General features: G+C 39.5%; 1 protein-coding gene across 1 annotated transcript in view; it reads right to left on the reverse strand.

Moving 5' to 3' along the window:
* The window catches only part of LOC114640273 (E3 ubiquitin-protein ligase HERC2), a gene marked incomplete at its 3' end in the record, with an annotated part of 76,975 nt that extends 58,008 nt beyond the window's left edge, over positions 1-18,967 (reverse strand). The window contains exons 1-4 of the mRNA XM_028789210.1: positions 18,853-18,967; positions 18,215-18,307; positions 4,817-4,931; positions 447-584 (exon numbers count right to left, since the gene is read on the reverse strand). Of these exons, the coding sequence (XP_028645043.1) occupies positions 447-584; positions 4,817-4,931; positions 18,215-18,286 (325 nt within the window). The remainder of the gene's footprint in view (positions 1-446; positions 585-4,816; positions 4,932-18,214; positions 18,308-18,852) is intronic.
* Between the last annotated feature and the right edge of the window lie 3,692 nt (positions 18,968-22,659).

Here is a 22,659-nt window from a genome sequence, read left to right on the forward strand (position 1 = left end):
AATAGTCCACTAACTAGTGCACAAATAATAAAAATATGCACACAAAACAGTGACATTTAAAACATTTAAAAGGACACAGTATGGATGAACTTAAAAGTATACTAAGCAAAATAAGCTAGATAAAATGAATAAATACTATCTGAGTCTATTTATATGTGGTGCTTTTGAATAGTGAAGTGCAGACTTCAAAGTTGACTGTGGCTACCTGGGGAGCTGCAGAGGTAGTGTTCAATGGATATGGGTGGTAGAAATTTTATGCCATAGTATGAACTTACGTAACATATATATAACATATGTGTAGTGTAAGTTATATAACTATACACTTAAAATGGTTATAATGGTTATGTTTTATATCAGACATATTTTTACTGTAATACAGAGTTTAATTTTAGAAAATTCCATTAACCAACAAAAACTTGATCCACTGCTGTCAGAAAGTGTAATACCTGGCTGCTTGCCCCACACCCAACTCTCCAGGATTGATTTGGCTCTACACACAGGTGCAGGTGTCTCCTCTTCCTCCTTCTTCTCTTTGTCATTAAGATCTTCTTTCTTGGTTCCACTCTGAGTATCAACACCATCATCTGGAAAATTAAAAATGTTTAAGTCCATAATTGTTTTTCAAAATGAAACAATAAAGCTGGGCATGGCAGCTCATGCCTATAATGCACAGCACATGCGTTTAAAGCTGCCCTGGGTCACATGATAAGTTCCAGGCCAGCCTAGGCTAGAGAGTAAGGTCTCAAAATAAAGACAGAAGAAAGAAAATGAATGAGGGAAGGAGAGAACACGTCTTAAGTTGAAGAAAAAGGGGGAAAGTACATCTTATCAATTACTACAAATGCTCTTCCCAAACATGAGAGAGCTACAGCACATGTCAGTTACTCAATGTTTTAGGTTTTTAAAAACACGTGAGTTAAAACTACAAAAGGGGCTGGAGAGATGACTCAGCAGTTGAAAGTACTGGCTGCTCTTCCAGAGGTCCTGAGTTCAATTCCCGGCAGCCATACAGTGGCTCACAACCATCTGTAATGGGATCTGATGGCCTCTTCTGGTGTGTCTGAGGGCAGCTACAGTGTACTCATACACACACAAACACACACACACACACACACCCTACAAACAAAAGATTCAGCATAGTTTATTTAGTAATTAATGAATACAAACAATATAAGGAATTTGTAGTTCTTTAACACGTGAAGGTTTTTTTTTAATATTGTATCTATGTTCTACTAGGTTTCATAACTAAGAAAGTTCACCTTTAATGCTTATCTATCTGTACTTTATATAAAGTGCTTTAATTCAGTGACTCTAAATTGCTGAATCACCAAAGGGAGAATTAGGGAGACAACAGTAAAGTAATGTTTAAACTATACAATGTCCTCCTCTACTGCCATCTGAGAACCACTGCTACACGAGAGCACTCTCACTGAGATGGCAAATGGCTCAGTGAAGCATGACAATCGGAGTTCAATCCCCAGAGCCCAGAAGTTCTTGTCCTCTGATCTCAACATACATGCCATGGCACGTAAGCACACACACACACAAACACACACATACAAAATAAATTTTAAGAACCATCATCACTAAAGTATAAATCAGGAGCACTGAGACATAAAAGAAAAGTAGAAAACTACTACCTCAGGCCACTGTAAAGTCTCAGACAGTAATAAGCGCCTTGAAACCCCTTACAGGGTTTTGAAGAGAAAATGGAAAAACTCTGAGTGTCAGTAAGTCCAGTCATAAGAGGCTCTAACTAAAATAACCATATAAATAGACACACACACACATATATATACACAATACACATATTACATCTTATAGTGTGTGTGTATGTGCGCACACATGTGTGCATTTGTGTTTCACACCAACCAACTCTCTAATTCTCTGTTAACACCAATTCTATGTCCAGCAATTTAATTCAATTCTGGTAGTGACTAACTGAAGAACAGAACACACAGATTAAGGGCTCTGCTTCCACTTCAGATGCCAATTACAAGCAGTAGGTTCTGGGTAACACACAACTTCTGTTGGCCTGACCTACAAGTAGTAGGTTCCCATGACCCTCTCCTGCCTGATAGATATGACCTGGTTATATTGCTGCCATCGTAAATTATAACCACCATGGCTACCAAGAGGAGACTTACTGTGGGATCCATCTGGTCTTTCTGCCACCAAGGCCCAAAGTTCTATAAGTCCCAATAAACTGTGCTCGCTACAATTCTAATCTGTCTGCCTCCCTTTCTTTCTTTTCATGGTCTTGCTTGCAGCCTGTCCTCAGATATTAGCATGGGATTTTTCTGGAACAGACACCAAATGGCAAAAAAGAAAGAACTAAATAAACCGAAGAACCTCACATCCTATTTACATAACAGTAAAGGCACATGAACTACTCTACTGCTATATCACTGGATAAAGTAGACTCTAGGAGGATGAGAGGAGCTACACTAGGAGTTTGGACAATGATGAAACTACCCAGACTAAGGTGGACACTACAGGAATCCACACATGTAAAGTTTACTGTATTAGAGATCATACTACCTACTTTTACCTCTTCAGGATGGAAATTTTTTCACAGTTAACAAGAACATCTCCAAACACACCTCAGGCTTTACTCTCAGGAGCACAAGTCAGAATACCACAGCCAGAACAAGAAAAGTCCCTCAAGAGCATGATGAACATTACAATAATTAGCAACAACAGCTCACAGGAAAGAAGCTCACTTTAGTGTCTATGCGCTCTCCTTTTCATGACGGCAGGAATCAAAGATACACAAATTATCCAAACACATAGTAAATTAAGAAATGCTGGAAAGAACATAGAGGTGTAGCTCAGTAGTACAGCACATTACTAAGCATATTCTATCCCCAGCAGTACACTTGCACACATGCATTTACACACACACACACACACACACACACACACACACACACCCTTGTTCCAGAGAAGAAAAAGACCAAGGGCTAACATTCCTAAGGCCCAGGAAGTCCTAAGGGTTCTCAGCAAACAGAAGTCCAGGTTGCTTGTTACCTCATCTGAGGACCAGCTAGCAACTGACTAATCTTAGGACGTTGAGCTGATGAGGACATCTGTACAAACTACCCAAGGTCATCTCTGCTCAAAGCACCGAGCCTAAGACCTAGAGAGCTGCTACTGACTACGTGGAGAAGGGCCCAAGAGGAGTAAATTGACTAATTTCAGACAAAACAAAATAATAGTCCAGCCGGATAATGTAGCCTAAACTAAAAATCTTGTACTTTTAACATTTTCTGTACATCAATCTAACTTTTGCATATCATAAATACTAAAAGGCTTCATTATTTAAAACAAGTTTTATAGGCTGAGTATAGCACAGCAGAGTCTAACATATCTGGGTCTGCCTAACGTGACACGGAGTTTTGCCTAGTATGCTGGAAACCCTGGGTTTGATACAAAAAATAGATTTTGTTTTGTATTTGTTCCTGTCAGCTTTGGGGTCAGCTTACCTGGGGCACACAGAGCAGCAGAAATAAGACCCTGCCTTGAAAATCAAGGTGGAAGGAAAGAACTGACTCCTATAGTTATTCTCTGACCTCCACATGCACACTTGCTTCCACACGTCAACACACATACACAACCTTCCCCACACACACACTAATGAAGCAAGCATCTAAGGAAGCCAGATGAGACACATCATGGATGGACACAAGTGATAAAATGAACAAGGTGAGCCAAACAGTGAGGGCATGAGTTTGTATCTATTCACTGTATGTATCTTTCGATTACTCTGTGTGTAGACAGAAATTTCCACATAAATACAAGAAACAGAGCTCCCTTACTAGATGATGTAACAAAAAACATAAGCTAATAGCACTTTCCCTGACGTACTTTCCAGTCAACAGTATACTAATTCATTACACAAAGAGAAACACCATGCATTCTAAAAGTAAGCTGGGTGGTGTTAGTGCCATCTTTATTCCCAGCACTCAGGATGCAGAGGCAGACCAGCCAGGTCTACAGAGTAAGTTCCAGAACAGCCAGAGAAATATTGTCTTGAAAAAGAAAAAAAAAATAATTCTAAAAGTAATGATTTTTTGATATTGGAATAACACTCAACAAACTCTGCAGTGAACTGTAACTGGGGCTTTTCAGATAAAACACATCTGAATAAATGCTGCCATTCACCCCTTTTTTAAAAGTCTTGATGCTGATTTGAATCACCAGGCAAGTCAAGAATCACACACTGAGTTGTGTTGAATCTATCACTACAGGCCTATACAGGATTATTATTCACTGATAGAGGTTTATAGAGAAACAATTGTCATCCACTCTCACAATAATCAATATTTATTGTTAGTTATGGGAAGATCTGTTTCAAAGTTTAAAGGAAAAGCTATTCGTCATAACTTCATGCAGGCTATACATTAGTTAACACAAACAAAACATCTGGATAATTTGAAATATTAACTAACATTATAGACAAAAATGACCAAAGGGAAAACAAACATCCAAAGACCAATGCTCAAGTGCTCCTGTTTTCTGGCATATATGCAACGTTTCTGTAAAAGGCAATTTATAAACACAATAAAAATTATTTTTAAAGGGGGAGAAGGAGATAGCTCAGTATACAAAGGTACTTATCACTAAACCACACAACAGAGAGAACCATATATTTATACCCTGACATGCATACCACAGCACCTGCATGCACACAGACACACACACACACAAACACACATGTGTGCACACGCACGCACATGTAATTTTTAAATTCTTTCTTTAACATGCCATTATAACAGTACTTAGAAATAAAAAGATAAGCATTAAAAGTTCCTACCTTTTCTAGAAGGAAGTTCCCTATTTTGTGTTAATTCTGTTCCAGTGTATACAATTTCCCCATCTTTAACCATTTCATTCCACAGACCACAGAGTCCATCTCTTGTGAATGCAAGCTGGCAAATACAAAAAAGATAAACTTAGAGAGATCAGTATAAACATTTTTCATTCGAAGATTTTATATTTTTGACAATTTCACATGTGTATTCTATCTATGTCATTTCCACCCTTCTGCCTTCCAACTCCTATCCCCACCATCTCTTTAAATTCATGACCTCCTCTTCTGTGCCTATTATTACTACATACATGCATACACATACACACACACACACACACATATATATATATATATATATTACACACATCTACAAAATATACACAACTTACTGTGTCTACCTAGTGTTACTCATATGTGTTTAGGGCTGATCTTCAGAGTGAATAACCCAGGGGGTTCATCACTGAAGCGAATTGATTCTCTCAGCAGCTACAGACTGCCGATAGCTTTTGATCTTGGGTGAGACTTTGTGAAATTCCCCCATCCACACTGGCATGTCAATTGATGCTGACATTGTGTACAGTCTTTTTTAGATAACTCTACTACTGAGTTTTCATGGGTACATTACCCCGTCATGTCTAGAATATACTAACTCACAGTAGGCATCCTGGTTCTCTGCCTCTTAAAAAATCTTTCCATCCCTTCATCTATGATGTTCCTTTTGCCTTAAATGAGGGGGCTGTATTATATCAATTGGGCTGGGCACCCCATTACTAGTTACTTCAATGACCAGCTATGAATCTCTGTAAAGCCTCCGTCTGCTACCAAAAGAAACTTATTTAATGAGAAGAGAGAACTACACACATGACATATACATACTTATTTAAGATATGTAAGTATCTATCTGTAGATATATGTTTAGAATACAGTTAGAAATTGTATCAATTTAGGAAAATGGAAAAGTAGGTTCACCTCTAAGGTCTATGACTTCTCCAGCCACAAATAGTTAACAAGGTTTATACTATCACGCATGAATGTCCTCCTATTAAGCTGACAGTAAGAAAATTAGACAGCTGGTAGTTATCCCCAAAATAAAAGTGCACCTACTACACCATTGGGGATATCTTACTGGGTCAGTGAGAACTGCAGTTTGCAGGCTTCATAGCTGGGTAATACTGATTACTTTTTCCCTTGCAAGATTACATACCATCTTCTGATACTATGAGAGCTAGCCCTCATACGGGAGACCTTCAAGATAGTTCTAGCTCAATTTCTCCAAGTCCTGTGTTCAAAATGTATAGTGTTTCAGTGACTGAGTCGTTGTTGTTGTTGTTGTTGTTGTTGTTGTTGTTTTTTAAGACAGTTTATCTGTGTAGCCCTGGCTATCCTGGAGCTCACTCTGTAGACTAGGCTGGCCTTGAACTCAGATCTGCCTTTTGAGTGTTGCGATTGAAGGTGTGGTCCACCACCTACCAGCAAGATGTAAAAAGATCATACAACAACAGCACTAAGGTCAAAAAGCACATTGTGTAACAGTGTGCACACTGTACTGATTTATTAGTGAATCACTTCTCTGGTTATCACTAAGTATCCTAGGCCATCCTCAGCCTTCCTTGTGGTAGGATTACAATAATGTGTCACAATAAAACGTCTTATACAAATGGGTTTCCTAACATTTTCACATATCATCTAAGGTATTTTGATCACATACACTCTATTATGCACAGTCATCTTCATAGATATATTTATTTCTGGTCTAGTCCTTAAGAATCCCCCTACTTTTATTTTAAAAAGAAAAAAAAAAAGATTCTACATACTACAGAAAACAAGTTTTGCCTTTCTGAATCTAGCTTATTTTGCTCATAAGCATCATTTCCTCAAAAAATGACCTGAACTTGTTTTTCTTAATAGTTGAAAAACAGTCTTTTGTGTGTGTGTCTGTGTGTGTGTGTGTGTCTGTGTGTGTGTGTGTGTGTGTGTGTCTGTGTGTGTGTGTCTGTATGGGGGGGCAGAGAAGGAGAGAGACAGAGAAGGAAGGAAGGAGGGGCGGGGGAGCAAGAGTGTGAGCATATGGAGAAAGAGAGAGAGAAATAGAGAGGGAGAGAGAGGGAGAGAGAGGGAGAGAGAGGGAGAAAGAGGGAGAGAGAGGGAGAGAGAGGGAGAGAGAGGGTATTTTATATATGCACCATGGTTTGTTTGTTTTTTTACTTATTCCCTTACTGATGGACACCAAAGCTGATGTCATGTCTTGGCAGTTGAGACTAGAGAACTGTAAGCATGGGTACTGCAGTGAGCATCTACCATATGCAGTCTTTGATTCCTGTGAGTACATTCCCTGTCAACAGTACATAAGGGTTCCTTTTTCCTACCATTCACATCATCATTTGTTTTTGTCTTGATAACAGCTATCCTGTAACTACCTCTATGTACAGAGGTAGAAACAGGCATAGGATCCCCTAGATCTGGAGTTCCAGACAATTATGAATCACTAAGTATGTCCTGAGAACTGAATCAGGTCTTCTGCAAGAGCAGTGAGTGCTTTTAAGTGCTGAGCCATCTCTCCAGCTCTAAATTCTTCTATACTTTTACTCCAGTTCTTAGAGTGGTTCTCTCCCAACCACTCTATGCAAGTAAATATTCAGATCTCATCTTTATATATTATTTATGATGACCAATAACTGGATAAGATAGTCCCAAATTCTGGTCCTGTCGGGCATACATTCAACTTGTATTCTCTGTAGGCAGGCATTTCCTTAATTAGTGAGTGATGGGGGAAGAGTCCAGCTCATTGTAGGTGATGACGTCCCTGGTCCTGAGCAGGCTGAGCAAGCTATAGGGAGCCAGCACTTTTCCATGGCCTATGCATCAGTTCCCACCTTCAAGATCCTGTCATGCTTTAGTTCTTGTCTTGACTTCCTTCAATGATAAACAGTGTTATGGAAGTACAAGTCAAAAAGCCCTTCCATCTCCCAATTTGGTTTTGGTTATGGTGTTTCATTACAGCAAAAGAAACCTTAACTAGGACAGTAATCTTTACTTAGCCAAAATAATTTTTTCTCAAAGAGTTAATCACATACCATCAACAGTTCTCCCCACTAATATATCATAAATATAAACCTAGATTTTACCCAGTGCTCCAAGATAGAAGACCAAATCTGGAAACTGCAACAAGTGAGTTATATATGACAGATTACAGGAAATGGCAACATCCCAAAAGAGATGGAAGGCCACCATGCTCATCCCCAAATGCATTCTAGGATTGCCAGAGATTGGCTGGTATCCACATAGCAGTGTTCTGAAATAAGCCTAGATCAGAGACACTGGTGGTCAAAAATGATTTTAAAAATTGTGGGTAATAATGGCAGGAGGGACTGAGAGCAGACAGTGGGAGCAGGAACCTGAGCAACCATATCTTCAACCACAAACAGGAAGAAGGAACTAGACGTGGGGTGAAGCTATAAACTCAGAAATTCCACACCTATTGAAGCAGTTCTCCAGCAAGGCTTCGCCTAATGGTTTCATATTCTCTTCAAACAGTACCAACACTAAGAACCAAGTGTTAAAATATGTAAGCCTATGAAGGACATTTCTCATTCAAACCACCACAATAATTATTCATCGATTTCTTCAGAAGTCAAACTTTCCATCCAGAAAGGAAAAGGGGCAGCTCATAAGACTAAAAAGTAAACAACTTACAAGTCTCAGAAAGTCCTTAAAACTAACAAGATTTACAAGGACCCCTCCTTGAGATTACAGAAGCAGTAAACAGATGCCTAGAGAGGAAACTATCAAATCTATCAATCACCTGCAAACCAGCCACAGAGCTCCAGGGTTAGTTTTCATGAATCCCCACTCAGGCAGAGGTAGGCTTTTAGTGATGCAGCAGCCTTTGAGTCATCCCTGGCCTATAAACCCAAGAGTTCACCATGTTGGATTTCGGTAGAAAAGTTACTTTTTTCTGTCATCCCTCCCCTATGTACAATTAAGAGATGTGGTTGTCATCTCCTCAGGAAGAGTATGGAATAGAAGCTGTGTGTACAGCAAGTAATTTTTTCTTGAAAGGCAGAGTGGACATCTTGAGGAAAGTGTGAAGGATTGTAGGACCTAATAACCAACAGACATGAAACATGGGCTCAAGCAACACAACTGCAACAGTGAGAACATGTACTGAGCAAGCATCAAGTAGTCTTAAGAAGGGTATGCCTCAGTGGTTAAGACAAATTATCTAAGAATAAAGGCGATATGGACCAACCTAACTAAGCATTAAAATAGAGCTCTGAAAACAAATTGATCTAAAGCAATTTATATATATGCTAAAGCAAAATTCATTCTCATTTTTTTATTTTCATACACATATATATTGTACATTAACCATACCCCCATACTCTCAATCTTTATTTCTTTAAAAAACAACAACAACTAAATCCACTGCCAGGTACTATAATATATACTTGTTCTCACAGACATTCAGAAGGCTGAAGCAGTTGGATCAAAAACATATAAAGTCAGCCTAGGAAACAGAGTGTGACTCCATCTCAAAACTAAAGACATAATACAAAATGTGACATAAAATAACATATTTATTATAATGCTCATTATTTAATAACCTTTTAGCAAACATATATCAACCTATAGCTAGAGCAACTGATCAATACAAATAAAAGAGTCATTCAACAGACTGGTATCTGTGACTGACTCGGCAGATAAAAGCATTAAAGGCTCTATAAAAAACAAATCCAAATGGAGTGATGCAAAATACTACAGTGAGAATCTCAATTGTATACTGCTATGCCAGTCTGCTCCTATCCCCTAAACACACAAGGAGTCCATGCTGATCCCTTCCATGACCACACTGGACCACTAGTAGTGCTATCTGGGTCTGCAGTCATGTGATAGCAAAGAACTTCCTTTCTCTACTCATTCCTCACAAGCCCAGGAGAAATCTTCCTGGGGTATTCTCTAACATCCAGGCTGATCTCACATATGTAAGCCAAGCTTTCAACCACTGAACTATATATCCAAAATTTCCAGTCTTTCCTTTCTCCCTTTTCTTTCTTCCCCACCCTGCTCTGAAATTTTTAAGATAGTGCCTTACTGAGGTGAAGTACCCAGACTAACCTCAAACTCATTCTCTTGCACCACAAACTTACAACTCTCCTGCTCCAGTTTTCAAAAAAACTGGAGTTATAGGCCTGTCAGTTTTAGGACCTGACTTTCATTCCAACAAGCATCTCAGACAGTGCATAACTGCCTGTAACTCTAGCCTGAGGATCAGATGAGGTCTGAGGGAACCCATACACTCCCGGCATATGCTCATGACACTTATGAAAGAGTTGGCAGAAGGACTGAAGGCCCAGAACTAGATGGGAACCCCACAGGAAGATCAACAGAGTTAACAAACCTGAACACCTGGGAGCTCTCAGAATGTGCGCCACCAACCAAAGAACATACAGTGGCTGGAAGGAGGCCTCTAGGCACATATGTAGCAGACAGGCAGCTCAATCTTCATGGCTGCCCTGTCTGGCTTCAGTGGGAGAGGATGCACCTAATCTGGCAAAGACTTGATATGCCAGGGTGGGGGGTTAACCAGGAGGGGGTCCTACCCTCTGAGAGGAGAAAGGGATGGGGGCGGGGTGGGAGGACTAGGTAACAGAGAGACCAGAAGGGGGAGCAGCATTTGGGATGCAAACAAATACATTAACTAATTAATTAATTAATTAATTAAAAAATATTTTTAATTAAAAAAACTAATAAAATTTACAAAGCCCAAATAATTAAAACACCAATAAAAACTACACTTATCTACAAAACTATTATAGCAAATCATTATCAACTATTTTATACTGCATAAAACTGAAAATTTGAGGGATAGTTAATAGATAAGGATTTTTTTTAACCAGGTCTCAAAATATTTATAACAAGATGAAAAACAGAAAGCACTCCAGGAGAGAAAAACTGCATTTTCCTCTGACTTCTCCACACTCTGCATCCATGTCCACAAAGGAACTCACACTGTCTCATTATGTGGACCTAGCATCATACTGGTGCTCCAGGAATCTGTACACTTGCATCCCCTCAAAGGCAAGGCTGCTTTCCATTCCCTTTCTCAGCTCATTAACATCCTACCTTGACTTGACTCTGGGCTTGATACTGGTTGGTTGGTTTTGTTTGGTTTTTCAAGACAGAGTTTCTCTGTGTAGTCCTGGCTGTCCTGGAATCTCTGTCCTCAGGCTGTCCTCAAATTCACAGAAATCCACCTAACTCTGCTTTGGATTAAAAGTGTCCTACCTTGACACTGTTTTTGCTAGCAAACATGATTAGATATAATATCCAACCTTTTACAATTTAATGGTTCACAGTAAACAATAGCTGACTAGCTCTTTTAATTTTTCTAGTACTTCTCATATTACATATCATATGATCTATGCTTAGCTAATAATCCACCTTAAATATTGGCACCTTTTGAGCAGGAGTTGTTTATCATCCTACTCATAATATTTAACACATCAATAGAGAACATTTTCAAGAAATATGTATAAAGTAGAAAGTCAATTTTTCAATATTTTTTTTTAAAAATTAATCTATGTGTTATGTGTCACCTTCCTGCATAAGTATAATGTTCAAATAATTCTGACTGTGCTAGCCATGAAAAATGACAGACCACTCCGCTAGTTGGTTTTTAATAATCTAACACAAATCTAGACATGTCTGAGAAGAGAGGACAAGTGAGAAAATGCCTGTGGGCAAGCATATTGAGCATTTTCTTAATAATGATTAATATGGGAGGGCCCAGCCCATTTTGGGTGATGCCATCCCTGGGCATGTGGTCCTGGGATACAGAGGAAAGCAGGATGAGCAAGCCTTGAGAAACAAGCCAGTAAGAATTATTCAGCCATAGTCTCCGCTTCAATTCCTGCCTCCAGGCTTCTGGCAAGACTTCCCTAGATAATGAACTACAAACTGTAATCCTTTCTTCTCCAAGTTGATTTTGGTCATAGTATTTTACTACAATAGAGACCCTAAGACAGAAATTGGTACAAGGAGTGGGGCGTTGTTAGAATAGACTTGATCATGTGTTTTGGAAAGATTTATAGTACCATTTGGAATCTGGTGCTAGAAAAGCCACTGAACACTCAGAGTTCAATTGGCTGTTCTGTGGAAGCTTGGAAGACTAAAATATTGAAAGCAATGCAGACAATGGAAGCCTGGCTTGAGAAGTTTCAGAATAAGCAAGACTCCAGAAGGGCTATTATGCAATAAAGTAGTAAGAATCTGTGGATCTAGTCAACTAAATTGGCTATGATGAAGAGACTTGAACCACTAAAAGAAAGTGAAAGCTTTGCTTTGCTGGCATACTAGATACTGGTCAGTTGGAGCTAAGAAAGAACAATTAAGAAGAAGCCAACATCACTGAAGGATAATCTTCTGGGAAGTGTTTCAAGGTCAGCACACAGAAGCTGTAGACTATGTAGCCAACACTGGCAGCTAATCTGGTAATATGTAAGAGTCTTCCAGCTGGTTCTGGTTTTAAAGGCATATGGCATTGAGAAAGGCCTGGGAGAGAGCACTGGTAAAGGTGCAGCTTCAATAGCAGTGAAAAGCAGGACTGAAGAAGTATAGGAGAGGCTGAAGCTTGGCATCATGTGGCAGGTTACAGTCCCTGAAGAGAGCCCGTGAGAGGCTACTGATGAAGCTACAATCTACTTACAGTGAAGAACTCAGAATTTTGGAGATTCCAATACCAGGGGACAGCCATCAAGGATAGCAGCAGTGGAATGGAGCCAGAGCCTAAAAAGGAGCTGCCTGTGCAGTGGATGGCAAAAGCAGAGAAGCACCTGTGCCAAGCCCTTTAGTGCCTAGAAGATCATGAGTCCCAGAAGGCTGACAATGAGCTTTACACTGCTGGACTTCAGGTTTGCTTCGATCTGACTGTGACTGTCCCCTGGCTCCTCCCTCTTGGAATAAGAAAGTATGAAGTGTAAAGGGGATGCATAAATATTAAAGTTACAAATTCTAAACTGGAAAACAACATAATCCTTTAAGTTATGATATTCTAATTGACCATATATGCTGAACGTTACACAAAAATATATATTGCTTTTCTCTCCATTCCTATTCTATTTACTTACTAAAGCAGGGTTTGGTCTGTTTAAGAGCAAGATTACCAATTACTGGAAAAACATAGTGAGGCAATGTCCTTTGGGTGTGTTCCTTAAACTTAAATAGCCGAGTCAAACTTCTTTTTGGAGATTTAAAAAAATAATAACATCATAGGGAACATCCAAGTTAATAACTGTACATAATGCTTTGAATCAATCCAACAAAATATCATATACAAAAATAGCAAACCCTTGCTGTCACTATGGAATTCTATCAACAATACTATTCTACTATGAGGAAACAATACTGAGATAGGGAAAGAGAATCCCAAAACATCAATTACCATTGGCCATAATCTTTTATTTTGAGCATCTCAGCAACCAGCTGGGTAATTAGTCAAAATCATAAGAAGAACATTCATTAAATGTCCATGCTTATACACCTTTTGATCTACTGATATGTCTAAGTATAATATGACCATTTTATATTCAATGTTTAATTTTTAAGTATACTTTAAGCCTAAAGTTGATGACTGTCAAATACAGACAAATAGATGATCCAGATTTAATTACTGCTGTAACTCAAAAACTGTAAAGGAATTATGCTAAATGAACAAAGTTATCTCAGAAAAACCACATACCATATGATAATCTCAAAATAACAACTCCACAGAACAGATCAGTTCTCAGTGCCAGAGATCACAGATTGTGATGGAAGTCACTACAGAGGAGCATCACCAAGTAGATCATTCTGGTGGCGATGGCTACATGAATAGGCATTACAACAGAAACACACAGAACTGTGCACATACACTGTAATAATATAAATCTGATTCTGATATTATACCAGTTAAGTAAAATATAACCATTGGAAGCATCTGGTAAAAGAGAACACACTGATACTATTTTGTTGGCAACTTACAGAGTCTATCACTATTTTCAAAACTAAAAGGTTTACAAATGCTTCATGCATATCTAATTTCATGTGCCATTTCAAAGACTTCTTAAATAGAAATATCCTGAATGCAACTTACGTAAGAAAGAGCAACAAATTTCTATTCTGGACTCATGCTCAAAAACATACTCTTAGCCTATCATCAAGATTGGAAAAAAAGCCGGGCAGTGGTGGCACATGCCTTTAATCCCAGTACTTGGGAAGCAGAAACAGGTGGATTTCTGAGTTCGAGGCCAGCCTGGTCTACAGAGTGAGTTCCAGGACAGCCAAGGCTACACAGAGAAACCCTGTCTCAAAAAAACAAAAAAAAAAAAAAAAAAAAAATTGGAAAAAAACCACCAAAGGTGTAATGCACTATGTTCACTATGTTCAGTTCCTTTATGTAATTTCCTTTTTGGTTTACTGGAAAAGTACAATTACATCAGATAAATAGTAATATAGCCACACATCTTAGCCCTTAATTACATTGCCTATTTGAGAGTTATGAGGGAAAGCTAGATGCCTCAGTGAATCTATATAAAATTTAGGAGTGCTTAACATTAAAGTGTGGAAAGACTTCTGGCATGTTTGTGTGCACGCATGTGTATTGGTGCATTAATGTGTGCAGGTACACATGTAAATGTGTCTAGAGGCCAGAATTTGACATCATGTCTCTTCCTCTTCCTTTATTTACTGACACAGAGACTCTCACTTGAACCAAGCACCTATCATTCAGCTAGTATTGAGCTTATCTGGGAATCCCTGTCTTTGATTTTAATCACAGAGATTACAGAAGGGCCATCGCAGTCAGCTGACTGTTAGGTATATGATGGAAATCAGAATTTATGTTTGCAGAGATATATAAAGTGACACTTTTGTGTCTGGCTTTGAGTGAAATGCCTCAGCAAAGCCTTTGCTACATTTGGGTTAATCGGTAGAAACTGAGAAATTATTTTGAGACTGTTTGAACCTTGAAAAAATGTAGTAGCCCTGGAAAGCGAGAGCTTGCAGCTGCACAAACCTTGGTCCTAAGACACTCCTGGCAAACCTGGATGTCTTCTGATTATGGCTAGCCATGGTCAAAGAAGATTGAGATTTCTGTGGGTTGTCAGCTCTCTGAGGCAGCAAGAACAGGATAACACTGGTAGTTAGAACCTTTCCCAGCCCCAATTAATTTTGAGTAGTGAGTGAGCTAGCTGGGGTCAGTCTTTTTTCAATAAGGCTAAACCCCTCTGCTCCTTCAGAAAATGAGGGCTTGGCATCTAAGTAAGCTGCTATCTCTAATGTCGTACCTATGACCAACATCAACCATTGTGTGTCCTCACACTTGCAAAACAAGCTCTTCTGACTGAGCCCCTTCCCCAGTTCACAATGTTTATATATATTCATGTGTGTGTAGATATATATACACATAAATATATGTACACATACATATGTTTATATAGCATATATATTTGTGTAACTGTATTTATATATTATAAATATATTATACATATTTTTGTTTACATAGAATATAAATATATAAAATATATATTCTATAACACATATCATATATTATATGTACTTTACTATTATAAAACACATTAATACAAATTTATAAATTTACAAGTACATAAATATATACTTACAAACAAACATGTATTTATATACTTATATACGTATGTGAAAACCAGACAGGTAACTGGCATGCAACGGGCACTACATCAAAAACTGCTGGTTGCAAGGAACTAAGCCTGACATGTTAATATCTACAATAAAGTAATCAGGGATCGATGTTCATTATACACATATTAAAAGTCTTCATTCTTTGCTGGACAGTAGTAGCACACAGTTTTAATCTCAGTACTGAGGAGGCAGAACCAAGCAGATCTCTGTGAGTTCAAGGCCAGCCTGGTCTACAGAGTAAGTTTCAGGAAAGCCAGGACTACACAAAGACATCCATCTCAAAAAAACAAAACAACAACAACAAATTTCATACTTCAAGAATATCTCCTTTCTAAAGTTACTAAAAATTTCCTGGGTATTTCTAACAAAATAAGCTTACCAAAATAAATTTCCTAAATTTATACACACACACACACACATATATATCTTTCACGTACTATTTACTAGCTGTAAGTCAATGAAAAGCCTATGTAAGAAATGAGGAACTAAGTGATATATGAATAACAATATATTCTTAAGCTGGTTTTAGATCAAAATACTAAAACTCATATTTGGCAGTTATTCAATTGTGATTACTAAAGGGGAAAAACAACTCCATTATGCAAAGGGGAATGGTTCTCTGTTTTTGTTCAATGTGGGGCTTTTTTGGTTTGGTTTTTCTGCATCGAAGACAATCTAAACCAACTCCTTGAACACAGTAGGAATCCACTCTCCCACTAAACTAAACTCCCAACTCTTAGGGTACTCTCTTTATTTCAACAAGTGTCTCAAAATATGTTGACTCCAAAAAGGAAATAAAGCGTTTGTCTTGAGGTGTGGAGTTGACTAAGCAGGTAAAAGTCAGTGCCAACAAAGCTTGATGACCTGACTTTAGGTCTCTGGAGCTCATATAAAAGCCGAACCCAGTAGAGAATATCTGTGATCTGTTTTCCTAAAGGATGGCAGGAGGTAGAGGCAGGAAAATCCCCACGGATGCATGCAGGCCAGCCAGGCTGGAATACACAAAGCAACAAAGAGAGACCCTGCTACAAACACTGGAAGTTCAGGACTGACACTGGGGTTATCCCCTAACCTCTACACACACAGATTCCACATGCATACATTCCAACAAGAACACACTGACTCGCATCATATATATATATATACATATATATATATATGTATATATATATATATTAAAGTTGGTCTGACTCTCAGTTTCAGATATTAAAAAAAATCACTTACATTTCACCTCTCCAATCTGCTTACAAAAGACAAAAGAAAGCAGACACTAATTGCTACACAAAAAGAAGTATTGAAACAACAAAAGAATAAGAACTACCAAACCACGTTTAAGTCCCCTTAGCTCAGGCCTATCTAGCAGCACACCAGGAGCAGCAACCTAGCATCTCCACAGCCATCTCCAACAGTCCTCAACACGTGGTCTCACACCTACTGGCACTCAACCCGTCTTTAAAGGGAAAAGGAAATCACAAGAAGGCAGTAAGTTTTCATTTATAAAACTCCATAATCATTCGCTGTCTACACTGCCTTACAGTAGTGATTGCTAATAATAAGCTATAAGTTACAAAAAGTTAATTATTTGACAAATATTTAATGTGGTCAGCACCCTCTTCTCCAAAAGGAGGAAAGAACACACAGACAATAGAAACATTTCCGACATTTCTTTATGCTGGTGATGTGAAGATTCAAAAGTATTCTTTCAGACTATTCATAAACAACAGTAGCTTATAAGGAATCATCTACAAAATTTTATTGTGATCATTTATTTCATAATTTCCTGATACATTTGTAATTACTTTATTAAACATTACAGTCACAAGCCAGCATTCTGTTTCTCTTGTTCCTGGTGTGAAAATCTGAGCATTTCTCTTAATTACAGCTGTAGTAGTATATATAAAACCAACAGCTCAACTAAACTTTCATCTCTCCAGGAGCACAAACACAAAATTGCAGAAAATGATAACTACATATCACTTCACTGCTTCCCTGCATAGTTAACAATCATCTCCAAAAGTATCAGTACAAGCTTTTAATCCCAACACTCAGGAAGCAGAGGCCAACCCGGCACAGTTAGTTAACAGTGAGACTCTGAGACCCTTTTTAAAAGTAAGAGAAAAGAAGGAAGAAGGAAGAAGGAGGAAGGAAGAAAGAAAGAGAAGGAAGAAGAAGAAGAGGAGGAGGAGGAGGAGGAGGAGGAGGAGGCAGAAGCAGCAGCAGCAAACACACAACTGTCAAGTCTTGATCAAGAGTGTTGGCAGGAGTTGGGATGGAGTTCAGCTGGTAAAATACTTGCCTAACTGTACCACATAATCCCAGCAAGGTGGCACATGCTTGCAATGCTAGCACTCCAGAGGTGGAGGCAAAAGAATCGGATTTCAGGTCATCCTCGCCTACATGGAGGAGTTCAAGGCCAGCCTGGGAATATGAAACCTTATCTTAAAAAAAAAAAAAAAAAGACTCCTGAATAAAAATATTGAAAAACTGTATAACTGGATCTCAAGTTTTTTGCACTTACAAATAACTTCAATTAAGACACAACCACATAGCATCTCTTCAACAGTCATAATAAATGTTACATTGTAAATTATAAGAAATAACCTTCCTAAGACAAGAACTAATTGCTATTCACTCACACATTCTCCTTAACCAAACATTTTTATAGAGAACGGAACACACAAAGGAAAAAAAACATGTCAACCCCACCTGGATATCGGTTTTCAGCCATTTGGAGTCAAGTCGAGACTGGGCAGCCAAACAGAAAGACTCAGAAGGCATGTTTCCTCCCGGTGGTCAGACCTGCAAGTCAAAACAGAAACGCTGGAGTCCTAAAGCTTTTTTAACTGCTATTTACACTATTCTGCAGTTTAACGCGGCAGAGACAGAGAACATAAAACAGGGAAGGAGAGCTGGGGGAGGGGACGAGAGGATGAGGGATGAGAGGGAAAGCTGGACCCAGAACGGGAGAAGGGAGGGAAATACCACTTCCAATAGAGTCGCTGGGATTTCCCAATGCATTGGCCGGACCTACAGTGGTCACCGGCGACCACTGCACAATGTCATCCCACTCCCTTAAATCCAAAGGGACACTCACATACACACGACAGAAAAACTCACTATCGCAACGACAAATGACACTAGTGTTCATCAGCCGCTATACCTACAGCAGTCCGGGGGAGTGTGGTAAATAGACAAAAGTCATGTCTGCAGACAAATCTACAATAATCGCCTAAATACTAAAAAGATAGCCGTGACTGCGCGGCCTCCAAAGCGCCCAGGCCCTAGACCCTCCGCGCCAACGCCCGCCTTCCGCCCGCCGCTTTCTGGGCCCCGCTCTCCCGGACCTGGCGCCGCCCGTCTTCGGCCCCTCCGCCTTCCTTTGGCCCAGCTCGGCCAGATCTGGCGCCGCCCGCTCCGCCAGCCGGCTGAGGGAACACTCCCTGCAGGAGCCGGCCGGCGCTCGCGATCCAGTCTGCGGCCTGAAGCGCAGGCTGACGCATGACTGCGCCGGCCCAATAGCGCGAGGTTGAGAGATGGCTTCAGCCAATGGACGAGCAGCGTCTCACGTCCCTCCCAACTTCCGCTTCCTTCAACACGACTCATCTTCCTTCTTGAGACTCACCCGCTCGGCGAGAGCCAACCGCAGACGCCGGGAGGCGGGACTTCTGCGCACGCACGCCTGCTTGCCGAGTCTCAACCATTCTCAGATTGCGGTGCTCCCAGGGACACGAAGTTTGTACGCTATTTCCAGCGGAACAAGGCTCCCTGTACTTTAAGGACAGGGTCGTTTTGGCCTTTGAGTCAGTGAGCATTAAGACGAAATTTAAGAAAAAGCAATTGAGCCGGGCCTGGTGGTGCATGCCTTTAATCCTGGCCTTAGAGAGGCAGAAGCAGGTGGATTTTGAGTGAAGAGACCCTGTCTTGGGGGAAAAATAGTAAGAAAGAAATTAAAATCACACAAAATATGTTCTCTGATCATCATGGAATAATAAAATAACTTTAAATAAAACATAACACAAGCATTTAGAAATTAAACTTTTCCATGAGAAGGCAAAGGACTTAGAAAACATTTTTAATGGGAACTGGATGTGTTATGTTGTTTTGAATACGATAGTTCATTTTCCCACTTGTAAAAAGGCACCAATGAGGGATATGCCACAGTGGTATGGTGGCTCAATTGCAACGTTAAGAGGCCTGTCTTTTGTCATCCTTGGTATGTATCTTTTAAGTTCACTCCAGGGGTCAATGGATTTGCCATAGCTCTAGATATCTCTATTTCAAGCAGCAGGAAGCAGTATAAAAGGTTCACAATCTTTTGTCACACTTCCTAATGGCTCTGTGACTCTAATTTAGTTCTGCTTTGTCTCCAAAGTATCTGAACAAGGTTTCAGATTCAGCCACATCCAAAATACAGGTAATTGGACAGGGCTTTGTACCTGAAGCAAGACAGCTTTATTACCAGTGGAACGTAACACCTGAGGGGACTTCTCTGGGCCTCAGGCTCCCTTCTTATGCAAGACAACCTTGATTCCTCCACATACTGGAGCATTTTTACATACATACATACAGTTTTAGAACTGTGTCTGCTAGTTCAAAAAATTTATGTTTGCAGTCCATTTTGTGTTTCTGTAACAATAACATGACTGAATAATAAATACAGAAATTTACATCTCACACTTCTGGAGGCTAAGTCTAAGAGCATGGCACTGGCATCTGGTGATGGCATTTCTGATGTAGCATAACATGGTACAGAGGCAGGAGAACCCATGAGTGGCAAGAATACACCAAGCAAACACATCGTTTTGGTCTATGAGGCATAGTCTACTTGATGACTTAATCACTTATTAACAGGTCCACCTCTTAATACTGTTACAAAAGCTGTAACATTTCCACAGGAGATATGAAGGGACATTCAAACCATAGTGGAATATCGTGAAGTGTCTAGGATGGCAGGGGTAGAAAGACTAAGGCGGCAAGAAAAGCAAGGTCTCAAAACTCAGCCAAGATTTCTTGAAAACAGATATACAGAGAGAGAGAGAGAGAGAGAGAGAGAGAGAGAGAGAGAGAGAGAGAACAAAATATACAGAGAAGAGTGAACCACTAGAGAAGGGATCCAAAGATACTATCTGTCAGAAGCAAAATTTTTATGTTTGGCCTTTATATGTTTGGTATAAGTCATTCTCTCTCTCCCTCAAAACTAGCTGGATTGGGCTATTTTGGGGAAATGTATAATCCAAACAAAGAAAGGGAGGCTGGCTGTTTCTCCATACCGGACACCCTCTTAGTGGGAGATTTGAAAGTCTCACCAAACAATTCTTCTGATAGGAAAATCCCACTAAGTCTTTAGCTTGGAGAGGAGAAAGAAAGCAGGAAGTCAGCTATCTTAAATGTTTCAATAAAAAATAAATTAATATTCCTAGATCCTCTTTTCCCTGTGCGTGCCTGCTCAAGAACTGTCTACCTTCCAGTCCCTCAGTAGTACTAACCTTGCCCAATTCTTCATAAGTCGGTGCCTATAGTCTTTAGGAATTTGTGTTTAAGAAGATGATAACTATTCATTATTCATTTAACATACATGGCTGAAGAGATGGCTTGGACATTAAGAACATTTGCTACTTTTACAGAAGACCTGGTTTTGGTTTGTTGTAAAATAATCTTGGTGTCATTCAAAAGAACACATGAATAAAACAAAAGTAGCTCAGCAAGATGATTTTTTTTTTCTAAAAAGGTTTCTTGAAAACCCAAACCAGGCTACTAAGCACGCATGCCCAAGATGGTCCCTGTTGTTTATCCCTAAATGTAGGCGATGACTGTATCTCATCCCATTGGTAGGAGCCTGACTTCGCAATCACATGATTGGTTAAACAGTGCAACGAGGGAGATTCAGAGAGTATGGGTTCTTGTCACATTAACCGTCTTTGAGGTTAGCCAGCATATGCTGACTTTGTGATGTGTTTATTAACAGTAAAGTATTGTTAAGTGATGGCTCAAGCTTGGCTTAAGGTGAGCCCACCTTCCTGGGGTTCCAAGACTCAGTGACTTGTCCCAACTGGAATGTAATGTTTTCACCCTGGCCAGAGATTCTATTCTCCTGACAAGGAGTCTTCTATTAATAAGAGTTTTACTGCTATTTTACTATTCTCCCTCTGAAGAGATAGAATTATTTAGGAGCCAGCATCAGAGGTCAAGTGCTCACACGAGTTCGTTCCTCTCTCTCTCTCTCTTTCCATCTCTGGTTTCTAGCCAGGGTCAAGCTGCCAAGAGACCCAAGGACAGTTTGTGCTTTCTGGCAAAAGAGAAATGTGGGTGTTTTTGTTTTGTTTTTGTATTATCTTTAACCAAGACTGCCTATTCAATTTTTTTATTTTTTTTTTAATTATCCACCTTCCCTCTGAAGAAGTGACACTCCCATGATAAAATTGGGGTGATTACCAGGCTGACTACTTCAAGCAGAATGGGACCATCAGACATGGCAGTCAGGGTACACCTCCAGTGGATCTGTCTAAAAGATTCCAAAAGTGTGTTGTTGGTAGTTTCACTTGTATAACTATAGCTCTCTTTTGCTATTTTATGGCTTCTTTCTTCCACTCTTTCAACACCCTAACTCTAGATAGGAGAAAAGAGGATAGAGAGGAGAGGAAAGAGACCCCTGAATAAAGTCAGGAGTCAGAAAGTGGGCGACATTATCATTAGACTATGTCCTGCTGATTATGGGCATCAAGTTCTTGGGGCAAGTTTGATCTTCTCTCTCAGGATATCTAATTTTTTCTTGTTGCTGTTTCTTCTTTGCACATAACTACGTAACAAACGACAACCAACAACCACCACCCTGCCTTTCTAGGCTCTGGCATTTATATACCCTCTGAAAAGTCCCCAGAATTCCACCCATCACACAGTCTCAGAAACTATCGGCAACTTTCAAAAATCATGCCTCTGCTAGAGCACGAGGCAAAACATAGCCAGCTCTTGTGGACAATCTAAAGCATCCTCATACTCCACACCTGCGATTAAAACAAAAATGTATTCTTACAATATTTCTGTGTTTTTCAAAAAAACCAAAATTCCAGAATTGTCACTATATATAGAAGCCTGGTGTACAGAGGAATGGAAGTCCTTCTCTGGTTCCTGGAAAATGATGTGAGGGAGAAGTA

The sequence above is a fragment of the Grammomys surdaster genome, unplaced genomic scaffold, assembly GCF_004785775.1.
Source record: "Grammomys surdaster isolate TR1022 unplaced genomic scaffold, NIH_TR_1.0 125801, whole genome shotgun sequence".
Lineage (NCBI taxonomy): Eukaryota > Metazoa > Chordata > Mammalia > Rodentia > Muridae > Grammomys > Grammomys surdaster.